The sequence below is a fragment of the Ambystoma mexicanum genome, chromosome 13 (genome assembly GCF_040938575.1).
Source record: "Ambystoma mexicanum isolate Mex_15411 chromosome 13, UKY_AmexF1_1, whole genome shotgun sequence".
NCBI lineage: Eukaryota > Metazoa > Chordata > Amphibia > Caudata > Ambystomatidae > Ambystoma > Ambystoma mexicanum.
The window spans coordinates 726,618,179-726,630,240 of record NC_090938.1 but is presented as its reverse complement, the minus strand read 5'-3'; the positions used below and the strand labels follow the sequence as shown (position 1 = coordinate 726,630,240).

General features: G+C 52.4%; 1 protein-coding gene across 1 annotated transcript in view; it reads left to right on the top strand.

Moving 5' to 3' along the window:
* The window catches only part of LOC138521817 (proteasome subunit beta type-7-like), a 173,912-nt gene that overhangs the window by 65,946 nt on the left and 95,904 nt on the right, over positions 1–12,062 (top strand). The window contains exons 4-6 of the mRNA XM_069634933.1: positions 1,249–1,389; positions 8,157–8,272; positions 9,665–9,723. Coding sequence (XP_069491034.1) covers positions 1,249–1,389; positions 8,157–8,272; positions 9,665–9,723 — 316 coding nt within the window. The remainder of the gene's footprint in view (positions 1–1,248; positions 1,390–8,156; positions 8,273–9,664; positions 9,724–12,062) is intronic.

The following is a 12,062-nucleotide window of genomic DNA, read 5'->3' as shown; positions in this document are numbered from 1 at the left end:
CATAATCATGCTGGAGAGATTTGTAAAGTTTAAAAATGATTTAGTCTCCCGGCAACCACTCAGGCAAAAGCTGGGACCTCGGTTATTTGGCTGCAGACAGCTGTTGACACTTGTAGCCTCACTCCGTTGAATTGTGGACCCCAGTAATTGCACACTTGACATTGCCCTTTTGCCCAGAAGGCAGAGCAGGACCTTGCAAATGCCTCCCCCTCGTGACCCTTTGCCAGGACTGGACCTGCTGCACGTACCATCTACCAGCCCCATCTCATAGTGTGCAAACACCTTGGCACACAGAGGCCAGTCCCAGTGCCAGACATGGGTGGACCGCTCATGAGCTCATCACACCTGCAGCACGCATGCGCTCTGAAGTGGCGGCAACTAAGTTTGGACTTCTATTAAATACCTGAAAATAAATACATACACCGGCTGGTGCAAAAAATTGAAGCAGTGTGTTTTGGCGCTGCTCCTTTGACGCCGGTCGTTTTGGCGCAGCTCCTTTGCCACAGATCCTTTGTTGGTGTGCTGCGGCCAGCAGGGCGCAGGGATCTATCGGCGCCGGCCAAAAGGATCCTAAACCCGGAATATGTTTTTTTTTAAAATAATGTCCAACTGGCTTTGCTGAGATCCGAACCGAGATCTCTTGACTAGAAAGCCCTGCTCTTATCCACAAGACCGAGCGAATCTTATAGTCTGTGGGGGCACAGCTTTTATATTTACCCTGTAACCGTACCTATTTGTACAATTGCAGGTTAAGTATGACAGTTGTGCCATCCACCCATAAGCCCCGTTTGGTCATGTGGCGAATTGCCGGGCCTTGAAGACTGACGGCCACGTAGTGCAGTTACCGTTTCTTTCTATAGGTGCCAGCATTATGCGCCCACTTGGAGGGAGGGCATTTTAGGCACAGCTGCAAAATGTCAGTACCTGCGCCGAAATCGCCCTGACACCGAATTAGCGGCGCCGAATTGGCTGTCGCGCCACTGTGGCCGCGCTGAAATGGACGGTGCAGCCAAAAGCGCTGTGCCAAAGGGCTTGCGCCAAAAAGGGCGCACTGCAAAAAATCCCACCGGTTTTCATTCCTGGAGCAACACTACTGCCAGTGTCTATTTTATGCAGTAGATGCAAACGCATGAACACGAGTTTGCTTAAAGGTGACACAGAAGCATGGCCTGCTACCACAGGCTCTGAATGTTGATGTTTGAGGACTTTTTCCCCTAAGCTGCCATGTTGACTCCTCTCTCCGCACAGCTGCTGTGGAGCCGGGGTAGCGGCGGATGCAGAGGTGACCACCCAGCTCTTGTCCTCCAACATGCAGCTGCACGCGCTCTCCACGGGACGCACCCCGCGCGTGGTGACGGTGAACCGGATGCTGAAGCAGATGCTCTTCCGGTGAGTGTCAGCCCCGTTGCATGTGATTGTAACTCGCTTCTGGGACCCCTGCACTTGTATAATTGAAGTACGTGCCAGGGGGTGTGTGTGTGTGTGTCTGTGCTAGTTACAAACACCTCTCTCACCTTCAGTGTGGGAAACTGTGCAAAGGTAAAAATGATTTCAACCCTGCCAAGGATCCTCTTTAACTATTTTCATTTGCTTTGGTTAGTCCTTTCTCTCTGTCAATTAGCCCCAGGGCAGGGGCTTGTCTATGTATAGTCCCAGAAGTCTGCAAAAACTGATTTTGAGCAGGGGCTTTGCTAGACAAAGGCACCGTCAGGACGGCATGGCGGGGTCCGCCCTTATTGGGGACGCCTGTTGCGTAGTGCATATGCTAGTTATACGCATGCGCGAGTGGCAACGAGGCTCGCGCATGCCCTGTAGGAAATAAAGACGGTCACCCGGCAGTTCGAGCCAGGGCCCCGAGCAGAACACACACGTCCTGCGTGGGTTCCTCGCGCATATGTGCTGGTGTGCGTGTGAGTGCCGGTGGGGGCCCTGGGCAGCCCCCACCATCTAACAACGCCCACCCAACCCGGGCTAAATAAGAGGGAGGGACTGACTGGGGGGCCTCTGCCCATGGGGGGAGGGCGGACGCCACGTCACTTAGGGGCGACGGAAGGGGAACAGGGCCAGAGAGGTGCTTATATAAGGGTCAAAGGTTGCGCCCTCTTTGGTCCTGTTCCCCACAACACGGAGGCACTATTCTAAATCGAATTGGACAAGCAGCCCTGAATAAAGGGCACGCTAAAGCACAAACATGTTATCTTATGTTAAAGGTACTTATATAGCACCCCGTCACCAACGGAATTGGTCCCCAAGCGCTCTGGCGGATCTTTGAACAGGAAGGAGGGTGGGTAGGGTTAGTCGGGATGCTTGTTTTTCAAACAAACAACTGTTTTAATCTGGGCCAGATGCCGGCACGCCAGGGGTGGACTGGTAACTAAAGGAGGCCCTGGAAATAATCACTGGAGACCAAAAGAGGCCCTGGAAATAATGTTCAAGGTGGCCCCATATGAGACATTTTCAGCAAGCCCAATGATTTTCCTATAAGAAAATGTGGAAATAGCACACAAAAGAGGCCCAGGGTGCAGAGGCCCACAGGGAAATCTCCAGAGTTCCCTATAGGCCAGTACACGCCTGCGACTCGAGCATGTACAACCCAAATTCCCACGCTGCGCCCCGAGTTTTGCAAAGTTATGTGTATCCAGCGTGGGCCGCTGGTTTTGCCTTGTAGTCGTGCACAGTATTACTCGTCCCTCGTTGGCTCATTGCTAAGGGTTGCTGGGTCAATGAACTATCCCAGCGCCGCAATGCATTGGATATACCAAATATGCTCCTGATATGACTGGTATATTCACATCCTCCCCTATGAGCATATGATATCAGCCAGTATTTCCAGTACTGTAGCGCGGAATGTCATCGTGAATTTATGAAGTTATGGTGCATTGGTAAGGCACATTGGGCCTCATTACGAGGTTGGCGGAATGGGTTTTCCGGTAATGGTGCCGGTGCCGGTAAACCCATTCCGCCCTATTATGAGGTTCCCTTGCGGGACCTGATGTTAACGGACCCGTTATTAGCTCCATCCCCATTCCCATTGAGCCCTATCGGGGCTCAAATGGGAATGGAGATTGTTTTTTTGAATGAGGAATTACCGGGTCCTCCAAGGTTGGAATGACCCGGTAATTCCTCATTCAAGAAACCCGGACCCGGACAATAGCTAATAGCACCATGGCTACCTCCAAACTCGTATTGAGGCCCATAGCAAATTATATGGGGAGGTACAGGTAATGGGAACACTGCTGCAATTGTGGTAATTAAACATTGTGGAGTCAGCAAAGAGGGCGGGGACAGCAAGGGTGAATTGGCACAAGGGGTTTTACACTGTCTGGAGAGGAATTGGTCTCTGCATGTAAGCTACATAGGACTCTCTTGCATCGGGGCGAGGACAAGCATGAAGGAGGAGGGGAGAAGGGAAGGAATATAAATAAACTTAAAATATTTCAGGCATGGGGTGGGGAATTTTTGACACAAGTCAGGGAGTGGCCAAGAGATGGGGAGACATGGGGGTAGGACGATACACTGCCAGGGCACTAGTTCACCAACGTTAGGAGAGAGGAGGAACGGTAGTGCCGATTGGTACATCAGAGAAATTGTTCATGCCGGCTATGCCAGTCCAAATGATCAGAGAAAGGGCACAAGAATAAAGGGGATGCAATTGGTTCGGGATCTTATAGGGCAGGGGTGCCATGCTTGTGAACTCTCAAATTTTGCAGGCTATTAACAGCAAGATCATTTGATGAACCCAATGAAAGGACAGCTCATCCTCCACAGACCCCAGGACGACTTTGGACATAGGATGGGGAATTTGCAATAAATGTGGGTTGGCTCAAGCACCCTCTAAACAATGGGCCTCATTACGAGTCATCCGGTCCGGAAAGAACAGTGGTGGTAAATCTGCCACCACCGCTCTATCCGGACCGGCTGATCTCGAGTTCTGACCTGGCGGGTTTAACACCACCCGCCTGCAGGCGGATGTGGAAACACCGGCACCATTACAGCATGGTGCCGGTGTTTCCACATTCCCATGGAGTCCTATGGGACTCCCTGGGAATGGGGATTTACCGAATTCCGCCTCCGGAATTACCGGGTCACCGGGGTTGTAATGCCCCGGTGATTCCGGGAATCACGGAGGCGGAATGGTAATACTAGTCCGGCGGTAGCCTGCCAGTTTTTCAGGCTTGGTTACCGCCGGACTCGTAATGAGGCCCATTGTAAATGCATAGGTGCGCAGGTTGCACCAGAGGGGCTCGCAGTGGGGGGTAAGCTGGGGTTCTTTCTTATAATTTAATGCGCTGCCGTCCTCCCACAGGGGGGGGCCTGCCGTGCATGGTGCTGAATTGGTATAGGTTTGAATGTATTTCGTGATGCCACTGCCTGCAGGCGGAGGGCCCATCCGGATAAGGAGCCCATTTGCATTACCGATTGTACGAAAGACACCTTCATACAAGGGTGAAGGTCGGGAACTGATGTCCCCTCCATGGTTTTGCATGCCACCAGACACAATCTGGGTGGCCGTCTGCTGTCATCTGCTTGTGGTGGTTGTTGGTGTGTGTGCTAGATATGAAGTGGATGTCATTGGAAAAGTCCATTGTCCTAGGGCGAGCCACGACCAGGTTTCTGGGGAGAACTCTCTGCCGCCGGTAACCAGCAGAGAGTCATGGCGGAGTCACAGGTCGATCCCAATAGAAATCACTGGCAGATATCACAAAGGGAACTCTGCAGCCAATAGCTTAGAAAGTAAGGCACCCAAGAGTACTAGACTTGGGGAAAGGGGTAGGGGTGGGGGGCTTGGAAGTGCTTCCAACTCCAACAACACGAGGAGTGGGTGTGAAGATAGTGAGAAGGGGAATGAAAGCAAATGGGGAAGTAAACAAAGGGGTGAATGAAAACTAATGAGCACGGGAGGTGGAAGTAGTGGGGGAAAGGAAATAGTGTGGAACGGGATATTGTCGGGGATATAGTCGGGGATGGGAAGAATGAGGGAACACTTGAAACACTTGTGTATAGGCGCGTTATACATGCCATATCATATCATAACAGAAAGGTTTAGGGAAATTAAAGGGATTGGGGAATGGATAAGATTTGGGGGAAGGAAGGAATAGGGTAAGGAAAGAACCGAGAGAATGAAAATAGTTGGGGAATGCAATGGGTTGGGGAATGGGAAATGCTGAGGAATGGGGAAAGAGTTGGGGGATGGAAAGGCATTGGGGAGCAAGGAGTTCTGGACTGGAACAAACTGGGTGGGTAAGTAGACTTGGGGTTTGGGTTATTGGAAGTCCTGGGAATGAGGGTACTGGGGATTGAATCAATTAGCAATGGAAGGAGTGAGGGGCAGATAAAGTACTGGGACTCAGATGGGGGGCATAGAAGGAATTGGGGAGGGAATGCTAGGTATTGGGGAACATGAAGCATTGAGAAAATGGTATAGTGGGGGAAAGGATAGGACAAAAAAGGAGGAAGAAAAGCACAGGGGGAGTCAAGATACTTGGGGAATGGCAGAACTGGGGACGGGTTAGAAGGGGGAAGGGGTCCTGAGTGGGGGGAATGGGTAGAAGGGAAGTAAAAGAAATAACTAATGAAAAGAAGGGTAGAATGTGAAGAAAGAAAACCAATGGATAAAAGGATAGAATGTGAATAGAGAACAACTCGAATAGAAGGATAGAATGTGAAGAACAGAAGGATAGAATGTGAAGAAAGAAAACCAATGAATGGAAGGATAGAATGTGAAGAGTGAACGATCTTGAATAGAAGGATAGAATGTGAAGAAAAATGAAAAAAATAAAATACATTTTAAAATAATGGCCGTGGTTAGAGAGGGAAAGGCTAGGGAGGGAGGGGTCCTCTGAACACTGACGGGTGCAGGGAGGCTTAGGAAGCCATGCCCAGCGTAGAATAATCCTGAGGTGTGACGGAGAAACGGAGCACCTGTAAGCTAACTCCTGGCTTAATGTTCAATAAAGCTTCCTGCAGCATTTGGGACTTCCACCTTGACAACTGGTCCTGCCTCCTTATTTCGGAAAAACCTCAGGGGGACCTTGGGGAGGTGGCGGGAGAGCGGGCACAAGCTTGAGGGTCCAGTACGACTGGGGTGATGAATGAAGCCTGAGTCTGTGGGGGGGGGGGGGCGCAGCTATGCCGTCGCTCCCCTTGTATACCCACTGCTGATTTCGTCAAAAAGACCTCTTATGCGTTGTCTTCTGCTTCCACTATGCGGCTGAGACATGGAGTGCACTTAGGTTTTGAATCTCGCTTCAGACACGGGTCCGTGGAGCAGTAGAGGTGCTGTTTTTGGCCACCCCCCACAGCCCGGCTAATGCGGCACACAGGGGCCGAGCGGCCGGGTACTCGTTTGCATGTTCTTTGCTTGGTCTGAGACCATTCGACTGCAGCAGTAGCGGACAAAGCGGAGTCCTAAGCGGCATGGGGGAGCCGGGGATACCCTCCACCCGCTGCCGTACTCTGCGAGCCCCCTTTGCACCAGCGAGACCCTGCTTGTCTTCTGCAGGCCACAATTATTTTAGTTTTCAGGTTAAAAAATGTGCTTTACTTTGTAAGTTAACTATTTTTTTTTTAAAGGAGGATTTAATGAGTTTTATCAAGAAAAACTAATGCTCGCGGAATCTGCACTGTTCATGCTTTATTGTGACGTGGCACCTTGTTGGGGCAAGTACTGGGTGGCTCAGGAGTGGGCGTAGAGTGATGCGGATTGGCGGGTGCAGTTTAGTGGGAATACCGGGACGAAGGTGGGCTTGTGGGGCTGCCTTAATGTTGGGCACCGAGCCGCAGTTTAGGGGGGTACATGGGTACTGCACTGTTCATCTTGATAGCATCGTATTCCAACTCATCGGAAAAATAGTCTCATTTATGATAGTAAGTTACACAAAAAATAGTTTTCTCAAACTGAAAACCACCAGTGGATTTCTTCAACTTACTGTGTATCTTGTGTTTTGTGGGAGTGCATGCCAGCACTATTTAGGCCACGAGCAGCACTTAGGACATGCCTCTTGCTACAGCCTCCCCTCACTCCCCCCTGTCTGTCGTGATGCTCTAGCACCGTGTTCTTGGTCACCTTGCCTTCTCGTTAGCTTCAGTTATTCATGTCCTTTCTCTGTCATGATGCTCTAGCACCATGTTCTTGGTCACTGTGCGTCCATCGTGAATGTGGTCACCTTGTCTTCTCATTAGGCCCAGTGAGCCATGTGCTCTGTGTGCACAGTGGTGCTGTAGCACCCTTTGCCATCTTGTTGGCTCCAGTGATACATGCACTGTGTGTGCGATGGTGCTCTAGTACTGTGTTCTTGATCCCCTTGGCTTCTCATTAGACCCAGTTATCCAAGTGTTGAATGTGTATGATGGAGCCTCTAGCACTCCTTTCTTGATAACCCTGTCTTCTCATTGGGCTCAATGGTTCCTATAGTCTCTGTATATAATAGCAGTCCAGCATGATTTCACAGTGGCAGAGCATCAGGTTCTTGATCATCTTGGCTTCTCACTAGACCCAGTGGTTCACGTGCTGTGTGTATATGATGGTGCTGTAGCACTGTGTTCTTGGTCACCTTGCCTTCTTATTGGGAGCAGTGATCTGTGCTGTGTGTGTGTGATGGTGTTCTAGCACCGTGTTCTTGGTCACCTTGGCTTCTCATTAGGCCCAGTTGTCCATGTGCTGTGTGTTTAGGATGGTGCTCTAGCACCGTGTTCTATGATGGTGCTCTAGCAGTGTGTTCCTGGTCACCTTGTCTTTTCGTGTGCCCAGTGATCCCAGTTCTCTCTGTGTAAAATGGAGCCTTTAGCACTCTGTTCTTGATCACCTTGTCTGAATATGGTCCCAGAGATCCCTGCACTCTTGTGTATGATAGTGCTCTAGCACAGTGTTCTTGATCGCCATGCCTTCTTATTAGGAGCAGTGATCTCTGCTGTGTTGTGTGTGTATGATGGTGCTCTAGCAGTGTGTTCTTGATCACCTTGTTTTCTCATTTAATCCAGTGGTTCCTAGAGTCTCTGCATAGCATGGGAGTCCAGAACAATGGCAGGGGTGGGAGGGCTTTATCCCTTGGTACTCTTGTTAGGGTTATGCCCACCCTCCTGGCTAGGAGGTGGAGGTCACCACTGCCCATGTCCTGGTATCACTGCGGATCATCTCTTCTGTGCTCTTCTTGCAGGTACAAAGGCCACATCGGGGCATCTATCATTATTGGTGGAGTGGATACCCACGGCCCGCACCTGTACACCGTATACCCACACGGATCCACCGACACACTACCCTTCGTCTCCATGGGTGAGGACTGCCTTCCAATACTTACAGCCAGACTGGGGTACGCTGGATGATGGGGAGAAGGCCCAGATGCAGGCAGAGGGAAGCAAGTAGAGACACTGACTGGCACACACTCGTGGGAAGATGAGCAGACACGGGCCAGCTGACAAACAGACACTGACACAGATGGACAGAAACGACAGAGACAGGCACACACCCTGACAGAGACAGGCACACACCCTGACAGAGACAGGCACACACCATGACAGAGACAGAAAGACAGACAGAAACTGTTCACTGAGAAGCCCAGGGTAGATGCAAATAGAGGGCCCACACGCAACGCTGTGTGACATTTCTCCATTGGAGGCCTGCAACCCATGGTAGATGCAGATAGAGGGCCCACACGCGACACTGGGTGACATATCTCCATTGGAGGCCTGTAACCCATGGTAGATGCAGATAGAGGGCCCACACGCGCCGCTGGGTGGCATATCTCCATTGGAGGGCTGCAACTCATGGTAGATGCAGATAGAGGGCCCACACGCGACGTTGGGTGACATATCTCCATTGGAGGGCTGCAACTCATGGTAGATGCAGATAGAGGGCCCACACGCGACGCTGGGTGACATATCTCCATTGGAGGCCTGCAACCCATGGTAGATGCAGATAGAGGGCCCACACGCTGGGTAACATATTGTCATTGGGGGATTACAACCCATGGCAGAAGCACAGAGGGCCCACACGTGACACTGGGTGACATATCTCCATTGGAGGCCTGCACAGCCCATGGTAAATGCAGATAGAGGGCCCACACGCGACGCTGGGTGACATATCTCCATTGGAGGCCTGCACAGCCCATGGTAAATGCAGATAGAGGGCCCACACGCGACGCGGGGTGACATATCTCCATTGGAGGCCTGCAACCCATGGTTGATGCAGATGGAGGGCCCACACGCGACGCTGGGTGACATATCTCCATTGGAGGCCTGCAACCCATGGTTGATGCAGATGGAGGGCCCACACGCGACGCGGGGTGACATATCTCCATTGGAGGCCTGCAACCCATGGTAGATGCAGATAGAGGGCCCACACGCGACGCGGGGTGACATATCTCCATTGGAGGCCTGCAACCCATGGTTGATGCAGAGAGATGTCTCACACTTGCGCTGGGTGATATATCATCATTGGAGGCTTGCACAGCCCATGGTAGATGCAGATAGAGTTGACACTGGGTGACATGTCTTCATTGGAGGCCTGCAGGCCATGGTTGACGTAGACAGATGTCTCACACTTTACGCTGGGTGACATATCTCCATTGGAGGCCTGCAACCCATGGTTGATGTAGACAGATGTCTCACACTTTACGCTGGTTGACATATCTCCTGTTCTAATTATGTCTCTTTTTGGCGGGGACAGGTTCTGGATCTAGTGCTGCCATTGCTGTGTTAGAAGATCGCTTCAAGCCCAACATGGAGGTGAGAGCTTATTTTCCAGTGCGAGTGCGTTTCTAAGGTGCGTGTGCAGGGGTCCCTCAAAGATCCCAAACTGTGAGGACATAAAGCAAGGCTCTTTCAAGTCAGTTCTGCAGCTAGCAGATCTAGCAGGGATGAGCTTTCAGAAGTATTCTGCCCATGTTTTGGTGGCCATGTCTCTGGAGGTGTCCTGCGGGGTTGGGGTCTGCAGTGCGGCTAGCAGATCTAGCAGGGATGAGCTTTCAGAAGTCTCCTGCCCATGTTTTGGTGACCATGTCTCTGGAGGGGTCCCACGGGGGTGGGGCCTGCAGGGCGGCCAGCAGGTCTAGCAGGTATGAGCTTTCAGAGGTGTCCTGCCCATGATTTGGTGGCCATGTCTCTGGAGGGGTCCCACGGAGGTGGGGTCTGCAGTGCAGCTAGCAGGTCTAGCAGGCATGAGCTTTCAGAAATGTCCTGCCCATGTTCTGGTGGCCAATTATCTAGAAGGGGTCCCGCAGGGATGGGGTCTGCAGTGCGGCTAGCAGGTCTAGCAGGTATGAGCTTTCAGAAATGTCATGCCCATGTTTTGGTGGCCATGTCCCTGGAGGGGTCCCGCAGGGATGGGGTCTGCAGTCCGGCTAGCAGGTCTAGCAGGTATGAGCTTTCAGAAATGTCATTCCCATGTTTTGGTGGGCATGTCTCTGGGGGGTCCCGCAGGGATGGGGTCTGCAGTGCGGCTAGCAGATCTAGCAGGGATGAGCTTTCAGAAGTCTCTTCCCCATGTTTTGGTGGCCATGTCTCTGGAGGTGTCCCGTGTGGATGGGGCCTGCAGTGCGGCTAGCAGATCTAGCAGGGATGAGTTTTCAGAAGTCTCCTGCCCATGTTTTGGTGGCCATGTCTCTGGAGGGGTCCCGCGGGGATGGGGTCTGCAGTGCGGCTAGCAGGTCTAGCCGGGATGAACTTTCAGAAGTCTCCTGCCCATGTTTTGGTGGCCATGTCTCTGAAGGGGTCCCGTGGGGATGGGGTCTGCAGTGAGGCTAACAGATCTAGCAGGGATGAGCTGTCAGAAGTCTCTTGCCCATGTTTTGATGGCCATGTCTCTGGAGGGGTCCCACGGAGGTGGGGTCTGCAGTGCAGCTAGCAGATCTAGCTCAGATGAGCTTTCAGAAGTCTCTTGCCCATGTTTTGGTGGCCATGTCTCTGGAGGAGCCCCAATGGGGTGGGATCTGCAGGGCGGCTAGCAGGTCTAGCAGGTATGAGCTTTCAGAAGTGTCCTGCCCACGTTCTGGTGGTGGCCAATTATTTAGAAGGGGTACCACAGGGATGGGGTCTGCAGTGCGGCTAGCAGGTCTAGCAGGTATGAGCTTTCAGAAATGTCATGCCCATGTTTTGGTGGCCATGTCTCTGGAGGGGTCCCGCAGGGATTGAGTCTGCAGTGCGGCTAGCAGGTCTAGTAGGTATGAGCTTTCAGAAATGTCATGCCCATATTTTGGTGGCCATGTACCTGGGGGGGGTCCCGCAGGGATGGAGTCTGCAGTGCGGCTAGCGGATCTAGCAGGGATGAGCTTTCAGAAGTCTCTTGGCCATTTTTTGGTGGCCATGTCCCTGGAGGGGTCCCACAGGATGGGGTCTGCAGTGCAGCTAGCAGATCTAGCAGGGATGAGCTTTCAGATGTGTCTTGCCCATGTTTTGGTGGCCATGTCTCTGGAGGGGTCCCACGGGGTGGGATCTGCAGGGCGGCTAGCAGGTCTAGCAGGTATGAGCTTTCAGAAGTCTCTTGGCCATTTTTTGGTGGCCATGTCTCTGGAGGGGTCCCGCGAGGTGGGATCTGCAGTGAGGCTAGCAGGTCTACCAGGTATGAGTTTTCAGAAGTGTCCTGCCCATGTTTTGGTGACCATGTCTCTGAAGGGGTCCCGCGGGGTGGGGTCTGCAGTGCGGCTAGAAGATCTAGCAGGGGTGAGCTTTCAGAAGTGTCCTGCCCATGTTTTGGTGGCCATGTCTCTGGAGGGGTCCTGCGGGGGTGGGGTCTGCAGTGCGGCTAGCAGATCTAGCAGGGAGGAGCTTTCAGAAGTCTCTTGCCCATGTTTTGGTGGCCATGTCTCTGGAAGGGGTCCAGCGGGGATGGGGTCTGCAGTGCGGCTGGCAGATCTAGCAGGGATGAGCTTTCAGAGTCTCTTGCCCATGTTTTGGTGGCCATGTCTCTGGTGGGGCCCCACGGGGGTGGGGTCTGCAGTGCGGCCAGCAGGTCTAGCAGGGGTGAGCTTTCAGAATTGTCCTGCCCATGTTCTGGTGGCCATGTATCTGGAGGGGTCCCGCAGTGATGGGGTCTGCAGTGCGGCTAGAAGATCTAGCAGGGGTGAGCT